Source organism: Crocodylus siamensis, chromosome 10 (assembly GCF_052110815.1).
Source record: "Crocodylus siamensis isolate JL-2025a chromosome 10, ASM5211081v1, whole genome shotgun sequence".
Lineage (NCBI taxonomy): Eukaryota > Metazoa > Chordata > Crocodylia > Crocodylidae > Crocodylus > Crocodylus siamensis.
In genome coordinates, this window is record NC_143404.1 from 34,869,334 (window position 1) to 34,889,463 (window position 20,130).

The window sequence follows — 20,130 nt, forward strand, 5'->3', positions numbered from 1 at the left end:
AAAGGGATTCTGTAAGAGAAAACAAGGAAAGTGTAGGTTCCTTGCAAAATGCAGAAAGCCAGCCTACTTACAAATGATGCAGAGAAGGCCAAAGTATTTAATGCTGCTTTTTTTTCTTTAGTCTTTCTGAACTAAGGTCAGCTACCAGATCTTGATTACAGTTGGCAGCAAAGATGGGGAAGATAACCTAGAGTAGTGGAAAAAACAGGTTGGGGATTATTTTTAAAAAGTTCATAGATTGTAAGGCCGGAAGGGACTTTGGAAGATCATCAGGTCCAGCTCCCTGCACTAAACATGAAAGATAACAGGGGGTCAGGTGATCCCAGCAAGGTTACTATCTGGTCTCTTCTTGGAGATGTTCAGGGTAGGTGATTGCACCCCCCCCACCCCAACTGTGAAGAAGTTTTTCCTAATATTGAGCCTGAATCAATCTTCCAGAAGTTTGTGGCCAGTACTCCTGTTTTTCCCCTCGGGTGCCCTTGTGAGCAGTTGTTCATTGAGCTTTTGATGTACTCCCCTAGCGTAGCAGTAAGGTGCTGCCAAGTCCCCTCTCAGCCTTTTCCTCAGAATGAAGAGTCTCAGATCCCTCAGCCTTTCCTTGTATGGTTTGCCTTTTTAAGACTCTGATCATACAGGTGTCTCTTCTTTGGACTTTCTCAAGCTTGTCCATGTCCTTGTTAAAGTGTGGTGCCCAGAACTGGATGCAGTACTCCAGCTGTGGTCTCACCAGTGCTGAGCAGAGCAGAAGAATCACCTTCTTGGTTTTGCTGGAGATGCATTGATGCGTGCCAGAGTATTATTTACCCTACTGGCTACAGCATTGCACTGCCAGCTTATATTCACATTGGTTTGTTATTACCCCCAGGTCCCTTTCATTTGTGGTGCTAGCCAATATGGTGCTGCCAACTCCTGTAGGTGTTGTGGGTTGCTCATCGTGAGGTGGAGCACTTTACATTTCTCGACACTGAACTGCATCAAGTTTTGATCCACCCAACTTGCTAGCCTGTCTAGGTCTGCCTGTATCTCTAGCCTATCTTCAAGCATGACTATGCTTCCCTTATAACTTAGATTATTTAGATACTTTTCAAGTCAGCAGAGCTGAGTGGGGGTACCGAAAGAACTGGCTGAAGTAATTTCAGAATTGTTAGCTGTTCTCTTTCAAAAATTGTGAAGGATTGGTTAAGTTCACAGATGGGTGGTATATGTACCCTTTTTCCAATTTATCTTCAAGAAAGGAAGGAGGAGGTTCTGGGGAGTTGGAAACTCTGTACCTGGAAAGCTCATGGAGCAGGTCCCAAAGGAATTTGATCCCTTAGTGGAAGACAGTGTGACCTAGCAAGGATCCTGGTTTTCTGTGGTTTAGAAAAAAAATCTCCATCCCAAATGCTCTAGTTTAAAAAAACCAAACAAACAGAAGCAACCCCCAAACAAAAAACCTAGCCCCAATTCTGTTTTTCAGCTATTAAAATGAAATCCATGCATGTATGTGTATTTGTTGAATGGGATGTTTTATTGATATCTTTACAATTGCATAGCAGTTTGGAAACCACCTAGCGCCTCAATGATTTGTAATAAAATAAAACCTAAATACTTACGTATTTTTAGCATTTTTTTTGTTTTGTTTTGTGTTTTATCATGGAAAAATAGAGCTGCTCCCTGACCCCTTTGTTCACCAGCACAGCTCCTTAGGTCCCTGCTGCTTTGTGGGGCTGAGCACCCTGATATGCTGTTCTTCTGCACCTGCCTATGCCATTGACCCTCACTCCCAAGCCACAGCCCTGTCAGTGCCCCTCACTCCCAACCTACTGCTCCCTGGTGTGTGGGAAACGCGTGTGGGTGTCTGAGGAAGGGAGCAGTGGGTACAGGTGACATGGAAGGTGGAGGAGGGAGCAACATAGAATTATAGAAAGTTAGGTTTGGAAGGGATCTCAGGAGGCCATCTAGTCCAGCGCCCTGCTCAAAGCAGGACCATCCCCAACTAGACCATCCCAGCCAAATCTTTGTCTAGCTGGGTTTTGAAAACCTCCAAGTATGGAGCTTCCATCATCTCTGGGTAACCAGTTCCAGTGTTTTACTACCCTCCTAGTGAGAAAATTCTTCATTAATATCTAACCTAAACTTCCTTTGCTGCAACTTGAGACCCTTGCTCCTTGTTTTGTCATCTGCCACCACTGAGAACAGTCTAGCTCCATCCTCTTTTGAACCAGTCTTTAGGTAGTTGAAGGGTGCTATTAAGTCCCCTCTCAGTCTTCTCTTCTCTTGACTAAATAAGTCCAGTTCCCCCAGTCATTTTTCATAAGTCATGAGCTCCAGCCCATCGCTATTTCTGTTGCCGTCTGCTGGACTCTCTTCAGTTTGTCCACATCCTTTCTGTAGTAGTGGCCCCAAAACTGAGCACAGTACTCCCAGATGTGGTCTCCATCAGTGCTGAATAAAGAGGAATCGCTTCTCTTGACCTACTGGCAACACTCCTGTCGATGCAGCCCAGTATACCATTAGCCTTTCTGACAAGAAGGGCACACGGCTGGCTCATGTTCAGCTTATGGTCCACTGTAACCCCCAGGTCCTTGACTGGCTGGGCAGCTGCTCTGCAGACAGCCCCCAGCCTGTACTAGTGCATGGGATTGTTCCATTCTAAGTGCAGGACTTTGCACTTGTCCTTGACCCTCATGAGATTCCTTTTGGCCCAGTCTTCCAATTTGTCTAGGTCATTCTGAATCCTAGCCCTACCCTCCAGCATATCTACTACTCCCCCCAGCTTGGTGTTATCTGCAGACTTGCTGAGGGTGCACTCTATGCCATCTTTCAGGTCATTGATGAAGACATTGAACAAAACCAGGCCCAGGACCAACCCCTGGGGTACTCCACTTGATACTGGTTGCCAGCTGGACATAGTCATTGATTACTATTCTCTGAGCTCCAGCCAGTTTTCTGTCCACCTTACAGTCCATTCATCCAGCCTGTACTTCCTGAGCCTGCTTGCAAGAATGTTGTGAAGACCATATAAAAACCTTTGCTAAAATCAAGGTACATCACATCCACTGGTCTCCCTGCTTTCACAGAGCCCCACTCCGTCTTTTCATAGAAGACAGTCAATTTGGTCAGGCATGGTTTGCCCTTGGTGAATCCATGCTGACTGTTTCCAGTCACCTTAGTCTCCTCCAAGTGCTTAGAAATAGATTCCTTGAGGATATGCACCATGATTTTTCTGGGGACCTGAGGTGTGAGGGTGACTGGTTTGTAGTTCCCTGGATCCTCCTTTTTTCCCTTTCTTTAATATAGACACTGTTTGCCCATTTCCAATCATCAGGGACCTCTTCTGATTGCCATGAGTTTTCAAAGATGATGGCCAGTGACTCTGCAATCACATCAGCCAACTCCCTCTGCACCTTTGGATGCTTCCCATCTGGCCCCATGGATTTGTACACGTCCAGCTTTTTTTAAGTAGTCCCTAACCTGTTCTTTCACCACTGAGGGCTGCTCATCTCCTCCCCAAACTGCTGCCCTGTGCAGTAGTCTGGGAGTTGATCTTGCCTGTGAAGACTGAGGTGAAATAAGCATTGAGCATCCTCTGTCACCTGGTTGCCTCCCCCATTCAGTAAGGGACCCACACTTCCTCTGATCCTCCTCTTGCTATTGACATACTTGTAGAAACCCTTCTTGTTACCCTTCACATCTCTTGCTAGCTGCAACTCCAGTTGTGCTTTGGCCTTTCTGACTTCAACCCTGCATGCCTGAGCAGTGCTCTTAGGTTCTTCCTTAGTTATCAAGTTTCCACTTACAAGCTTCCTTTTTGATTTAGTTTTACTGAAGAGTTTCCAGCTAAGCCGGTCTTCTGCCATACTTGGTAGTCTTCCTGCATATTGGGATGGTTCATGACCTCTCAGTAAGGCTTCTTTTGAAGTATAGCCAGCTCTCCTGGACTCCTCTCCCCCTGGGACTGGCTTACCAGGGGATCCTGCCTATGAGTTCCCTGAGCTGAATCGAAGTCTGCTTCTCTGAAGTCTAGGGTCCTTACTCTGCTGCTCTCCTTCCTTTTCCTCAGGATCCTCAACTTGGTCATCTCCTGGTCACTGCCCAAGTTGCTGTCCACTACTACATTTCCCCACCAATTCTTCCCTGTTTTGAGCAGCAGGTGAAGATCACTCTAGCTGGCCCCTCCAGCACTTGCACTAGGAAGTTGTCCCTGGTAGTCTTCGAAAACCTTCCTGGATTGCCTGTGCACTGCTGTATTGCTCTCCCAGCAGATAAGGTGATTGAAGTCTCTCATGAGAACCAGAGCCTGTGATCAGGAAACTTCTGCTACCTGTTTTTGAAGAAAGCCTCATCCACCACTTCCTTCTGGTCTGGTGGCTTATAGCAGATCCTCACCATGACATCACTCTTGTTGTTCTCCCCGCTGACCCTAACTCTCACTCTCAGTGGGCCTATATCCAGCTTCATAGTGGAGCTCTGAGTAATCATACAGCTCTTTTACATAAAGTGTAACTCCTTTTCCCTCTTCTCCCCTGTCTGTCCTTCCTGAACAGTTTGTACCCATGCATGTATGCACTCAAGTCATACAAGCTATCCCACCAAGTCTCTGTTATTCCAATCACAGCATAGTTCCCTGACTGCAAGAACTTTCAGTTCTTCCTGCCTGTTTTTCCAGGCTTGGTGTATTTGTGTCCAGGCACCTGAAATTTAACTGGTTGATTTTGATCTGGTTTCTCAGGAAGTATGAGAGAACCTTACCTGTTTTCCCCCTCCTGCTTGTTCTTCCTCCAGGCCTCCTGCTTTCCTACTTACTTCAGTGATTTGGTCTCTAACCCCCCCTTCCCCCCCCCCGGCAAACCTAGTTTAAAGCCTTCCCCCCCTAGGTTTGCAAGCCCATCTGTAAAGATGCTCTTCCCTCTCTTCATCAGGTGAATCCCATGTTTTCCCAGGAAGTCTTCTTGGAAGAACATCCTGCAGTCAAAGAATCCAAAGCCCTGTGCTGGCGATACCACCTATGCAGCCAGGTCTTGATCTGCAAGATGCACCTGTTCCTGCCTGGGCATTTTTCCCTTGACTGAAAGCATCAGTGAGAACACAACCTGAGCCCCAGACTGTCTCACCCTTGCAACCAGAGCCCTGTAGTCACTTTTGATCTGCTCAGGGTCTCCCCTGGCAACATCATTGGTGCCCACATGGATGAGCAGTATGGGGTAGTGGTCAGAGGGCCAGATGAGCCTTGGTAATCTCTCCATGACATCTTGGATCTGGGCAAGCAGTAGACCTCCCAGTACAATGGGTCAGGTTGACAGATGGCTCCCTCATCCCCTGCAGAAGGGAGTCTCCAACCATCACACCCATTGCTGCTGCTTACTGGTGGTTATCTTGATCCCTCCCATCTTTGGTGAGGTCTGGCCTGTGGTCTTCCACCAATGGAAAGTGATCCTCCCTCTGCTCCTGTGGCTGCATATCTGTTTTCCAGTTAAACCACTGCTGGCAGCCAGCAGAAATCTTCACCTCCACCAGAAGTCACAAGCCTCAAGCTTCTACCCTCTTGCGTGTCATGTCCTCTCTTTTCTAGCACTGTCTGGCATTTCCTCCACAGTCTCAGCGGTCTCCTCCAACATTGGATCGATTTAACACCTGGCAGAGGGTGCTTCGCAGTCTTCCCATATCCTCCTGTAGTTCTCTTGCCTGTTCCCTGAGAGAGACTACCAAGAAGCACTGCTCATGCTGCAGGTACTCTCCCACCTGGACATCACTGGAAGTAACCTGCAAGCTGTAGTCCCCACAGTGCCAAACCTGGATCTGGGTGGAAGCATTGATGATGAGCAGCCCTGCGTGGACAGAAGCCTCACAAGTGCAAGCAGCAGCTCTGGCATTGCAGTGTCCTCCAGCCACTTTCCTGGGTTTCTTAATCTGCCTTCTCTTACTGCTCTTCTTCCAAGTACACCTTCCCTAGTGAACTCTCCTGGAAGCTGGTCTGTTTATTGTTCTTTGGCTGCAAAGGTCTCTCCTTTTCTTTCTTTTTTTCTTGCTTCCTCACACCAAGCTGAAAGACTTGAGACTTGCCGTGGGGTGGGGGGCAGGCACAAGCTGGCCTAGGACCTGTTATGCGAACTGCTTACCCTGTTTGCAGCCTCTGTTTGCTGACTTCCTGGTCACTGGCTGACATGCTTTCCCCCCTGCCCTGCCAAAGACTTCTGCAACCACATTGGGGTGCAGGGCTGCAGCCAGGCACTCCCACCCATGCTAGGTCCTGCCTGCTGGGCTGCAGAGGCAGCTCCTTTGGAGCTGGTCCAGCCTGGCCACAGTGCCATGCCCCACTGTGGATGCAGAAATCTCAGGGTGGGGGACGGAGCACGTTGTTTTCCTCTTCTCCCCTCACCCCCTCAGTGTTGCCTGCACACCACCCTTTCCCCACCCCATAGACTTACCTGGAAAGAACAGCTCTCTACCACACTGCCTGGCTGTGACATGCATGTGGCACCCCCAGTGTTCTACACTGCCAGCTTGTAAGGGGAAACCCATTATTTCCTAGATTTTTCTCCTTTTAAAAGGGAAAATCCATGACTTCCTACAGCAAATGGAAAACATGGATCACTGGTGATCTAGGAATAGCCAGCATGAATTTTACCAAGAGCAAGTCAGGCTTCACCAGTTTTATTTTTTTTCTATTCTAAGGTAACAGGCTTTGGATAAGGGGTGACCCTTGGATGTGATACACTTTAGCAAGGCGTTTGACACTATTACTTTAGCTTATTAATGAGAATGCTGTGGGAGACAGACTAGATGCAGGTACCAGTAGGGTTCATACTGATTGGATCATTGTTTGCCAAGTAGTAATTAATGGCTCAATGTCTAATTAGGAGTTGGTATCAAGTGGGGATCCCCAGGGGTCTGGTCTGTCTGTGGGTCTAGTGTTTAATATGTTAATAGTTTGGATTATGGGATTGAGTGGATGCTTTCCAAATTTGTGGATGGCACAAGGTTGAGTAAAATTGCAGACATTCTGTAGGGTAGGGCTAGGATTCAGAATTACATGGATACACTGGAGAAATGGTCCTTGTTCAGTTAGATGAAATTAAACAAGAACAAGTGCAAAGTCTTGCACTTGGGACAGACTAATTACATGCCCAAATACAGACCGGGAAATGGTTCCTCTACCAAAGTAAGACCAATCTGCTAGCAAGGAGAGCTAAAATTACTAAATGAAATACTGGAGGAAAGCAGCTGGGTCCTGATGTATGCAGCCCTTCCTAGTTATGGCAGCTATCTGTATCTCTTGAAGAATATGAACACTTATAGTTGGTCTGGGCCAGGTTTAGATCAAAGGTGAAACTTAAGTGTTTGGCACAGTCAGAAATACTGTGAAAAACATACTTCTGTTACCAATTTAAATACAGCCAGATCTGCTTGATTTAAATAAGGTCTCTTTAAAAATTAGCTTTTGGTTATATGAACACAGTATATCCCCAAGATTGCTGAACTACTCCAGTTTGTGTGTGGATGTTGGAGTAGGTTGAAGTATGGAACTGAGCTATATTTGAAGACTGAGAGAAACCCCAAAGGGGAAGGGCAGCATGTTTGTCTGATTTAAAATACACTTTAACTTGCATTACTGCATTTCAGGAAATGGACCTGTTACCTGTTTGTTTTCAATTGTAAACAATGTTAACAGGTTAGTACACCTATTTTCATGCAGACTGAAACAAAGTACTGTACCAAAAAAGTTAATTCTTTGCATGATTTATTTCTTTGATTATAAACACGTGAACAGTGAAAACTACTGTACTTGGTTGAAGAAGCAGCACTAGTTGAGTCATTTAAGTAGTAATGAAAAGTAAATAGCCAAAGTTTAATATCTAATGAGTAAATGCATTAGCAGCAGGAAACCTGGAAAAGAACTGGGAGGTAGTCTGGCTCACCAAAGATTAGAGGGAGTAACTAAATATAAGGATGCCATAGAGAAGCCAAATGACTACTTTTAATCTGGTCAAAAGTTGAAGAGATTTATTACCTGAAGTGGGAAAGTCTGAAATACTGGGAATCAATGCTGAAACAACTAAAACATAAGAAACCAGAACTGGTTTGTATACTGTTGAGGCAAAGTAGATGAGTTGTTAACAAACCATACGATGTGTTCATTTAAAATATTCACTGTTTGGGGGACTAGAATGTGTGAGGTGCTTTTGTTTTTTCTTAAAACATTCACAGATACTACTAAGAAATAAAGATGTGTGCCATGCAAATTGATTGAGATTTTAACTGAAATAAAACTATGATACCTATACCTATAAGTTAGTTTGGGGCCTAATCAGTATGGCTTCTGCAAAGGAAAGTTCTTTCTTCCTAGTTAACCCTATGAGCATGCACCAAAATAGTATTTGAAAATTCAGCATCTTAAAGATAATAAGCTATTTTGCTGTGAGAAGCAAAGTACTGGAATGGGTTAGAAATTGATGAAGACTCAAACTGAGGATGAATATTGTTTGGGGCTGGGGTTAACCCAGGAAAACTGTAAACCCTCGTATACCTTGAGATTCCATAAAGTGTTTTTTATATTCATTTGTGATCTACAAAAGTGGTTCTAGAAAGAATGAGGTGGCATAACTTACAGTTGATTAGTCTTCTCAAATTCTGCCAACCTGAAGAACTATAGAAAGCTCTGACTAAAGCTATCTGAATATGCATCGCCATGGCAGATGAGTCTGCCAAAAGTGAAGTAGTACATAAGGGGAAAGAACACTTAATTGTACACATTGCTATATACTGAATTAATGGTTAAACTGTAGTGGGAGCAGAAGGGGTTTGGGTATCACTGTAGGCATCTGCAGTGCTTACAGATGTTAAAAAATAAATGCATGCTTTACTAGAAAAAGTAGCATGTTGGTTCTACCCAGCTTCGCAGCATCCATATTGATTGGGTGTTTCAGCAGGGCTTTTCAGTGGTCTTATCTAAAGCTGATTTTGATTCCATCAGCTATTAGAAAATGCCAAAAAAGCCCCACTAAAGTGCCTGATCTATACAGATGTTAGATGAACCAGATCCAGCTAACGTGTGTACCTCTTCTGGACTTGTGCTGGGCTCGGCTTGGGAGTGTGCTGAGTTTAGAGTGCTGTTTTTTTAATGTCTGTCTGAATGCAAGCCCCAGATGATGTGCAGTTAAGAAAAAAAAAATAGTAGTATCAAATCCCTAAGGAAAGGGGTGAAAGGTAGTGAAAGGATTAAATCTACTGTGTAAGTAATATCGGTAGCATGACTCCAACAATAAGTGGTATGACCTCATTTTAGAATACTGCATTCCATTTGGGTCACACTAGCTTAAAAAAACTTCAGAAAAAGGCAGGGAGAGCAGTGCAGGGAAAGTGAGTAGTTGGACGCCTACAAAAACTTCCTTGTAGAGATTTGAAAAAAGTACACTTCAGAAAGAAGTTAAAAATAGGTCTTGCATCCAATCAGTGGAGCAAAGAGAATGAAATGGGCATTGCCTTTCACTTATATTAATAGAAGAACAAGGAGACATTAAGCCAAATTGAAAGTTGGCTCATTTAAAACAGTGTGGTAAAGAAAATGATTTTTCACTTAATGCAGAGTGTCCGTAGAACTTTTTACCAAAAGACATTGAGGTTGATGAGCTTAGTACAATGCGGAAAGGACTGCTAAGGTAGGAATAATATCCACAGTTTCTGTGAGTAGAGAGCCTTTGGCATGGGTAAACTTTCTCATCATACAGCATAAGCCAGCCTCTGCTGATAAGGGTTCTGTCTGCCTGTAAGGAAACTTGTTTTCTTTACCAATACTACCTGCCACAGGGTTCTTCTTGCTTGCTTTTCTGAAACATCTGGTTCTGGCTGCTGTCAAACTACATAGTGGACCAGTAGTATTGTTGCTAGAGCAAGTATGACCACTCTTAAGCTTCAGACTTTTATAACTGCCTGTACAGATACTGTTTGGGGCTGAAATTCTCTCAAGGCAAAACATTTGTCAAATTGCCTTGTTTGTTGTCAGTTACTGCTTTAGTCTAGTTCAAGGCTTTTGTCCTCTTCCATGCTCCCCTTCCCCATTTCCCTAGCATAGTCTGTTCAACAAAAAAATCAGCTGGTACTCTTTCTGCTTTAAGAGATCACAGGTATCATAATCCAATAGCTAACTGACTTAATAGACTGATAACAGGATGTTTGAGGGAAAAATGGACACTTACTTATCCCAAAACAAGAAGTTTGACCTATTCAGAGATCCTAGATCAGCAACAGTTTATTCATTTGGTAAACTTGTTCCTTCCTAGAAAAGTTGTTCTAGAAATCAGGAACTATAGTTCAAAATAAGGCACTATTTTATGGAAATAGAATTAACTCTTGCTTGTGCAAGTACCTCATGCTCTGTTATCTTTGCCCAACTCTCCTTGCCTCAGCCAAACGAAAGCATTTGGCTCAGAAATATGAGATCACTTGTCATTTCACTCTAGCCTTTGAAGTTGTTGTTTGGTTTTTTTGTTTTTTTGTTTTTTACTTGTGCTGAGGTTAATATGTGAAATCCATACCCTTCTCCTTTGGTACATCTAGTAGAGCATAAGACAGTAAGGTACTGTGCATTTTAATAACCCCCTCCATTTAAAAAAAAAAATTAATAAAAATCCAAAAACACAGTCTAAATAGGCAAATTCTTATTTTAACTTTACACTTGAGCTAAATTTACACTAATTGCTTAAGGTTTCATAAGCATTTCTACTACCAAATAAGTTCCACTGCTAGCGGCACTTATGTGAGCACAAGCAGAGAAAATATTGAATACCTTTTAATGCTTTTAAATGTTGTCACTTAACTTGGCTTTTTTGGAGCAGGCCTTATGTGTACTGGGGCTCTTACATTCACCATGTCAGTAGAGCAGAACTGGTAGTAACAGTAATTGGACTACTCAGAGGGGGCAGAAAGTAGCTTGCGTGTACTATGCTAATTTAGTAGAATGGCAATGTGACATAAGACAAGATGGCAACAGTATACAAACATGCATCATCATACTTATCCAGCTTCTGTCAAAACATAGTATATTTGGTGTTGGAGTAGTAAAAAGTCACCCACCAAGGATTATTTTTAGAATAGTACCTATGTTTGCTCCTCTGTATAAAAAGAGCCTGATTTTTTTTTTCTTCTGTTTTTTCCCCATCTCAGACATGTCAGAAATGTCAGTTTTGGTTTTCCCTGGCTTTACTGGGGGATGGCCTACTGCATGTTTTAGTTGTGCCAAATCTTGGAAAATTAGGTCATGTTTAAAAAGTTGTGTAAATATGTTCTCAATATTTTACATTTGCCATAAACAAGCAGATTGTACTGTTTTAAATATGAGGGGGGTTTTTCCAGTGGGTGCAAACTCAGGGTGGAATTAACTGTCCCGTTAGCAAGTACTACCTGTCTTTCTGATCTAGTTAGGATCAAACTTCTCAAACATTGAAACTTTAAATTTAACTAGCATTTAAAATTAGTTAAACATGAGCTTAAAAACCTATCAGTTATTTTACTTCTGTTTTTTGGGTTTTCTTTTTTTTTTTATTGTTGTGCACTTTCATTAGTTCTTTTGCCATTATGGCCTTCTAGGTTAGTCAGGACCTGGAATTTCAAATGTAAATACAGAAACTTCCTTCTGAGAGAGAGTTTGGACAACACTTATCCAGAAGATTATTGCATGACATCTGTTTGTTTTTGTTTTTTTTTAAAGGTGATCTGACGTTATTGTTGGATAACTTCTCTAATGGCCTCCAGCTAGAATGCATGATAGTATTCAAACTTAGCTTTGTAGGATTATACCAGTTGCCTCTTATGGCAGTAATTTTGCTGTTTAAAGTCACTTTGATAAATTATGTGGAATTTACTATTTGCTAATGTATCTTTAGTTTTGGTTAAAAAATCCTTCTAAAGTTCAAGGAATAAAATAGGAATTGAGTAGTTCTATTTCCTACAGGTACCTTCAGCTGCACTTAAATTCTAATGCAGTGTTTTTCTCTCCCTAGTACTTTTGTCCATCTGTTCTCTGTTGTGTGATCCCAATCCAGATGATCCTTTAGTGCCTGAGATTGCACGGATCTACAAAACAGATAGAGAAAAGTGAGTATGGAAGCCAAAGACTGTTAAATTTTTAGCTTTTTCTTAAGACCTCCAATTTGGTCCCCAAGGTTTAAACCCCTGTGATTTTTTTTTTATAATTGAGGTAGCAATTTTCTCATTGTCACTTTTAGTAAAGCTCACAGAGGGATGTGGAGGGAAGGGTATTCATTGGAAAACTTCCCAGAACATTTGCTGCATACTTAAAACTGCTAAGCAGTTGTACATAGTGCATTTCCTTACTGGGAGACCACTTTGTGAAAGTCTTAGTTTGCAGGGCTAGTGTTCCCATTCTGTTATATCCAGGGTGGGCAAAATGGCTAATCCAGACAGCAGCCAGACTCCATTTCCTGGCCGCCCCTGCCTAGAGATGGCTTGGGCCAGTCTCCACGGAGACCCCAGCTGCTCCTTGGAGGGGAAGCTCAAGCTGGGGTTGCCATGGAGACTGTTATCCACTGCACTTGCAGCATGGGGGTTGCTCCGGAGCTACTGGGAACTTGGGTTGGGGGCGGCTTGCTCTGGAGCCAGGGCAGAGCTGTGCTCTGTAGCCTGCATGCTCCAGGTGGGGACATGCAAGCAGGGGATTGCGGCTCTACTCTGGGTTCTTGCAGTAGTCAGCCTGATCTGGAGCTGGGACAGCTGCAATCCCCTGCTTGCGCACCCCTGCCTGAAGTGTGCAAGCTACAGAACGCAGCTCTGTCCGGACTCCAGTGGAAGCTGCCCCCATCCCAAGTTCCCAGTGGTGCCAGGGCAGCCCCTTGCGCTGCTCTGCTGTGCATGCTGCTGTGCAGCTCAGGCTGGTCTCCACGGCAACCCCAGCTTGAGCTTTCCTGCAGGGGTGCAGCTGGGGTTTCCATGGAGACCAACCCAAGTCATGCGGGCAGGGGCTGCTGGGAAATGGAGTCCCTGGCTGACTGGATCCAGCTTGCAGGCCAGATTTGCCTGTCCCTGTTGCATAGTCTTGCATTTCCCAAACTGTGGAGGAGATGTGAATGGTGTGGGGAAAGAGGGGGCATGTGTGAATCATAAGGCAATTGGCAGTGCCTCTTACTTCAGCTGCCCTCATGCCACCCTTCACTATCAGTTGCCACTGGTGAGAGGAAATGGTGAAGGAAGCGTTGGTCAGGTGCAAGAGCACTTAACTTTACCATCATGGGTCATAAGTGCTCAAAGTAGAAAAACACTGCTGTAGGTTAACACCCCTGGCAGTTATGCCTCACATGATCCCCTGTGCATTCTCCCAAATGATTTGCTGGGTGCATGAGTCATGGACTTCTTTTATCTGGATTCTGAGACCTAAATCATACCCTTAAGTTTTGTTAAATGTATTGTGCATGAAAATGTGTATGCATTTTTGCGATATCAATTTAAATTACATTGGCAATACTTAAATGTGTATGTGCCTTAATTCTACGTAGCTAATTAAAGGAGAAACGGCAAAATTCCACCACAGTGGTAATATCTAGACCAGTGGCTCTCAGCCTTCTTAGATCCAAAGCATCCCTCATGAGACTTGAGGACCCCCTCTGATTTTATGAATTGGGTGGCATCCCATTTTAAAACACTAATTTATTTAATTAGAGGGCTTACCTCCTTGCAGTGGGGGTAGATGAGCATCTAGGCAAGGAGAACCTGAGTCTGCCCTTATTTACTTATCTCCTCATAACTTGATTATCTCCTCACACTTCCTGCGGCATCCTTCAAAGGATCTCATGACACCCCAAGTGCCCCGACATTCTGGTTGGGAATCACTGGTCTAGACGGAGGAAATAGTTGCACAGACAAAGTAAGCGAAAACATCCCTGATTTAATGCACTTTTAAGATGGAAAGGAAGGAAAATAAGTTGTAAAGAGATGTGTGGAAGACTTGCAAGCTTTTATGAAGCATATTGTAAAATGTTTGCACTGATGCAAATGTTTAAATTAACCTAAATGTTTAAACCAAGAATGCTGTTTCTGAGCAATTTAATAACTATTGGAAACTAATTCCTGCTGTTGGAATGATCTGTAGGCTTCTAATTTGTGACCATCAAATAAATTCAGGACAAAACTTCTGTAAATCTTGTGAGTAGGGGAGAAAGTGAAACTATTTAGAAACTTGTTTCCATATATTTACTTGATTTCTAGAAATTCAGGAGTAGTTCTGGGGAAGTTTAATCCATCATGTCTGCAGGCAGAGCTGCCTGATTCAGTAGTCAGCAATATGGGCAAGAAATATAATTGTAAAACATGATGGATCCTCAGAGTGAATGTAGGTAGGTAGGTCATATTCTTGGTATATGAATCTTGTACTATAAACAAAGCTGCTTTTTTTTTTTTGTCTTTTCAAACCATCTAAATCAGTGGTGCTCAACCCTTCCAGCCCAGTGGACTGGATGATTTGTGCAGGGGTGGTCCATGGGGTCAGTCCACGTGTGGGGTCATGTCATCTTGCTTGCAGGGCAGCTCGTACTTGGAGGTGTTGGCTGCTGCCATGTTGATACCTTATGCTACTGGGTCTCCCCACAGGTTCAGAAATTTGGCAGCAGGGGGGCAGTGACAACATTAGTTGGCAGGCTCTCAGAGCCATTAATGCTGCTGCTCTCCTGCTGCTAAACTTGTAGATCTGTGTGGAGCCAGTGGGTCATCTGGCAGCTTCCCTGGGGCTGGATCCAGCCTATAGGCCATAGGTTCAGAGCACCACTGATCTAAAAAGTAAAGCAAGCATGTATCATCCTAAGTATTGAAGCTTATGTTGCGAAGAAGTGGTCTTACAAGTTGTGTTGGCATTCTGCATCATAAAGTTAGTTGAAGGTCCCTTGGGGTAATTTAAAGCATTCTGCCTTATTGTCACAAATATGAAATATGCTGTTAATTCTGGGCGAGTGAAACTATGGGACTTGCTATTTGGATCATGTTAAACCCAAACATTATGTTGATGTCATGATTTTTTCTTTAAGACAGTATCCTGAAACTTCTCTTAAAGCTATCTTTATACACACCAGCAGATGTTCTGCTTATAGAAACCAATGGGTTTGGGCACATAAGGAGCTTGGTGCTTCTTAGGATGCCAGAACTTTTCGTGGCTAAAACCTGTGCCTGCCCTCTTACTGCATCAGAATAATTGCTCCTAACAGTTGAAGCCAAAATACAACTTTTCAGATTTGCTTTGTTAGTGTTCTGAATCTGGCAGCATCTTGCATATCAACATATACCAGAAGTTATTTCTACTTCCCTTATTTTCAATGATTGCTGGGGAGAAAGCAAGTACAAAACAAGTTTTGTTTTGTTTTGTTTTCTTCTCTAAACACAAACTTAAGACTACCATGGGTTTTAAAATATGCATTATGATATGAGATGGTCATAGTGGTTAGAAAATGAGTGTAAGTTTCAGAACATCCTTGTTTCAAGTGTACACTATCCTTTAGGTCCCCAAAGACCTTTTTAGATCCTGTTCAGCAGTTTTAGCGCTATTCAAAATTTACCGTTTCTCTCTTCCTTGCCAAAGGGTCTTTGCTTTGTGTGTGGCATCTAACTTGTTCATCAGTTTTGACTGAAGCATCTGATGTTGCTGTAGAGAATTTGGATTGAATATGCCAGGTGTTGAGCTGTAGTTAAAAATTGACTTTGTATGTGATGTGCTAAGCAAAACTTCTTTTTATACACATACAGGTACAACAGAATAGCTCGGGAATGGACTCAGAAGTATGCGATGTAATTAAAGAAATTATTGGATAACCTCTACAAATAAAGATAGGGGAACTCTGAAAGAGAGAAAGTCCTTTTGATTTCCATTTGACTGCTTTCTATGAGCCCACGCCTCATCTTCCCCTGTGCACATGTTTACCTGATACAGCAGTGCTGCGTGTTGTACATACTTGGAACAACAAAATAGAAATACTGTATTCCCCGTACCAACATTGACTCCTAGCAAAGAAGTGTGTGTGTGAAAAGCCAGTTCTTCAATCATAACTTAGTTGTGAGCCTAAAAGCATTCCTTTTTATTGCTCAGTTTAAATCAGTGTGTCAGTGGGGAGGACTGGTGGATTTCACGTACTCCTAGGGGTAGTTTCACTTCCCCATGGCAGGATTTTTTTTATTTTATTTTTTTAAGTGGAATCCTTTTAAACTCATAACAGTTATGAAAAGCAAGGTGAAGAACTTGAAGCTGTTTCTGTATTCATTTTATTCTGAAGGACCTACATCTTAGGTAAATGCTATGACCAACAAGATTAAACTGTACCCACATCCTGTGTTTAAGGTCTAAGTTTAACTGGTCAACATTTAAATGGATTGGAGCTATTAGTGCATCAAGTGGATGTTGATTTGTTTCAACTCTTCTCTTCCCTTCCTCATACTTCTTTGGTTTGTATGTGGTTTCTCAGTTAATACATAGCTAATAGCTCTTTATTTTTTTCTTAAGTTTTTTTTAACTGCTTAGGTCTTTCTGGATGTAAGGGTAAAAATTCATTTGACAGAAAACTTGTGTATATTTAAAGACCCAACTGCTCCCCTGGAGCTTGTACGTTCAAAAATGATTAATCTGTGTAATAAACTGATTACTACAGTCATTACATATAACTTTGTGTGAATAGGCTTTTAATTTTAAGAACTGTTTGTTACAGGCTAAAGCTAATGGTGGATTGTCCCTTAAACTTCTGCGTGCATGAACAGTTGCATTTCAGAATCACGAAGCAGTTTGGTTCATATCTCAAAAGGCTATGCATCTGAACAAGATAAAATATAAGCTTAAAGCACTTACGTGAAATCAGGATGTGTAGTGTGCCAGGAACTTGACTGTTAAAACCAAATAAGCAGTTTACTTTAATGAGAATCTGAGCAACATTTTACCAAGCCTGATGGTATTATTCCCACTTGCATGGGATTTAACACAATACATATGTACTGTAGGTAAGTGAAACCTTACTTATGTAACTAAAGTAATGGATGTAAAAGGGTAAAAATTTACCAAACACGCATCAGCACAAACTTTCATAAACTTTTCATAAAATGTAGCTTTTACATGATTACTTTGCACTAAACATTTGCAAATGTTCATACTGTTTTAAATTGTACTTGTATGTGTCTTTTGAACAGTCTTCACTTGAATCTCTAGTGAAAATGTTGTTTGAAAACTTTCTTTGTAAACAAGTGTATTTTGCCCGCACCATTCATGTGAAGTAGGTGAGTCTGCAGGTTTATCTCCTTTAGTATGATTGTAAAGAGAGTTATCAACAATGAAGGAGAGGCTGTAGCCTCCAGCCACAGGGATCTGTCCCGTCCATTTTCATATTCATCTTTACACTTGCACAAATGAGGAATAAATGTCCACTGCTTTTAGTCTAAATTTGTTCCACTTGTTTCATCTCTCAAATGTTCTTATTTATGCATTTCTTAATATAAATCTCAGCAAACTTTTGAGGTTTTCTGTATAGCGAGTAATAAGTAAAAAATCGCATATACAAATAGGTCTTGGTAATCAGCGCACACATTGCTGTTTAAACTTGGCAGACTTGTTTTTTATAACTACCATGTAGGGAGGGAAGCAGTGTGTTCTGCTGAAAGCGGCCCTGAAACAGTGGAGCAGAGTTTCACTTGCAAAGAACTGTATGACAATATCTTGGACAGGTGACAATGATAAAATACCAAAAACATTTTGGAAAAAGTACGTGTGATTATGTAAAGTTACTATTGTACTGAAATATCAAATGAGAACTATATAATTACATAACTGTCCAACTGTTTATGGGACAGCATTACTGACTCAAACCAGGCAGTAGGCCAGTGAATTCATTCCTCAGATTCACCTACCACTGAAGTGTGGCTTGTTTACTCTTATCAATAAGACACTGCCACATAAAACTGGAAACAAATAACTTATGCTACAGTGGTGAGTTTTAGGTACAGGAGGCCAGAAAGCTATAGAAAACTAACTCCAAACTCGTCCTGGTCTGTGGGAATGTCCAACAAGCCTGACCAAGCCTTTAAAAAACAAATAAATTAAGTCAAACTAACAAAAAATCCACTTCTAACTCGAGAAGCATTCAGGTGGAGGGGCTGTTACTAATAGTTGCCAGTGCAATAGTGTGTTAGTCTTTACTAAAATAAGTGTAGTTTTGACATTGATTAATTGCTTTCTAATAACTTCATTTTGGTATGAAGCTATTCTGGATAGCTTAGTATAGACCACAAACTTACTGTCAGGTAGCAATACTCTTAACTTTGCCAGGCTGCTCTCCATAGACTTCTTCCTAAACAGGAAACAGTATAGTTGCATTCATGGGGAATCAATTAAATTATCACTGAATGGCAGTGGCCCAGTAAGTTTGTCTTCTAGACATGGCCCTAAACTCTTCATAAACTGCCTTAAGTGAAAGGAAGTAGGATTGGTAGCTCACAATTTTATGTGGCCATATAGTAAGCAATAGTAATAACAGATGAGAAATTGGGGCACCAGCTCTGAGCACTAATTTTGGGGAGTAGAGGGAGGCAGAGATGGTTGTAAGATTTGGCAGCCACTGTTGCTGCTGAGGGAGCCAACGCTGCTTGTTATGCCTTTTGTAAGCAACCTTAATTCGGGACCAAAGCAAACAGTGAGTCAGAAGTGGAGCAAAACCTTGACGAAAAACAAGATGGAAAGACAAAGGGATGCTGTTATATAGATGGAGCTTTAGGTTGGTGATTATTCTTGGACTGTCAATAATGGGAAAGGTGCAGCCATCTTCTGGCCTAGGTAAGAGGGAAGTAGATAAGTAAGCCATGAGCCAGGAACTGGTGAAGTCATGGTAGTGTTTAAACTTCCATGCAATTCCAGCTGTTATGTATGGTATACCCACACTTTCACTAAAATGTCTGCTGTATTTTTAAGGTGAAGTGAAAGGCTTTTAATCTACTGGGACCTGAGATCACACATTCTTATAGGCAGCATTACTAATCTAAAATGGTGAAAAGTTAGTCTGGACTCCTTGCTGCTTTTTCATATTGCCTTGTAACTTGGAGCTTGCCTTGATAGTTGAAAGATTTTGGTGGGGAGGGGGTATGATTCCTGTCAAGCCAAAACATTCTAAGAGTTTGGTTTAAAAAAAACCAAACCTAGTTTTGTTCAATATAATTGTGCATATTCATACTATGGTTCACAAGGTTCGAAAGCAGTTGGCATCCAGCATTTCTGATTTCTTTTTGTTGGGTACAATTTTTTGTTTTTTTGTTTTATTTTTTAATAAATAAAAATTGGTCTTATTAAGGTCTTTAGACTTGATTGAAAACTCTGGCCTACTTGGTGATAGAATGAACCACTTAAATATACCTGTGTTGAGTTTATTTGAAGCGAAATAAGCTGTAGTAAAGCAAATGGAATGGCAGATAGTTTTAAGATTTACTGAACTGTCCTAATACAGCAATGTTTCCTTTAGGCTACTGGAATTTGCAAATATTTACCTGTATTTTAACTATGTATTTTCTGTAATCTTGACTAAATCTTCAGAAGTTACTATTGCTGTTGTTTTATTCTGTCACTCCTGCATAAACCTATGCCATACGTGTCTCGTGGGATTATGAAATCTTGTATAACAGAAGAGCTCCACCACCTTTTATCTAATATTAAATGACTGCAATGATGATTGATGTTGAATCTGGCATGCTTATCCTAGAACAAACTGGCATTTTTTTATTGAGGGGCTGCGTTACACATGCACCTTTTTCAAATGGGTTTGTTCTTGAAGGACTTGATCTAATACAATCTTGTATGTTAGCATGCGAGTTACTATGAGGTTAACAGAATGAAATTTATGGCTCAAGATATTATTGGGAACTTGGTTCTGATTTGCATACAAGTACTGTAGTTGATGTCTTCCATATTGTTCTGAAGTTGGGATGCAGCATTACATCCCTTCACTAACTGAACAGGTAACATGTACAATGTTGAAGCTAGACTGACTCAAATGAGCTGCATGTTTGTGTCTTTACTGACTACCTAGTTGAGCCTGCTGTTCATGCTAGTCAAGCATTGAACCATAAATGTCTTTTTAACTATGTATTTTTATTTTTACCTTGCATCCAGCATAGTGTTACCCATCTCCT

General features: G+C 41.9%; 1 protein-coding gene across 2 annotated transcripts in view; it reads left to right on the forward strand.

Moving 5' to 3' along the window:
* UBE2D2 (ubiquitin conjugating enzyme E2 D2) overlaps positions 1-19,670 on the forward strand; it is a 63,607-nt gene extending 43,937 nt beyond the window's left edge. For both annotated transcript variants that reach the window (XM_090064240.1, XM_090064239.1), the window contains 2 exons: positions 11,982-12,075; positions 15,724-19,670. In XM_090064240.1, the coding sequence (XP_089920366.1) occupies positions 11,982-12,075; positions 15,724-15,769 (140 nt within the window). In that variant the 3' untranslated portion in view covers positions 15,770-19,670. The remainder of the gene's footprint in view (positions 1-11,981; positions 12,076-15,723) is intronic.
* Positions 19,671-20,130: the final 460 nt, after the last annotated feature.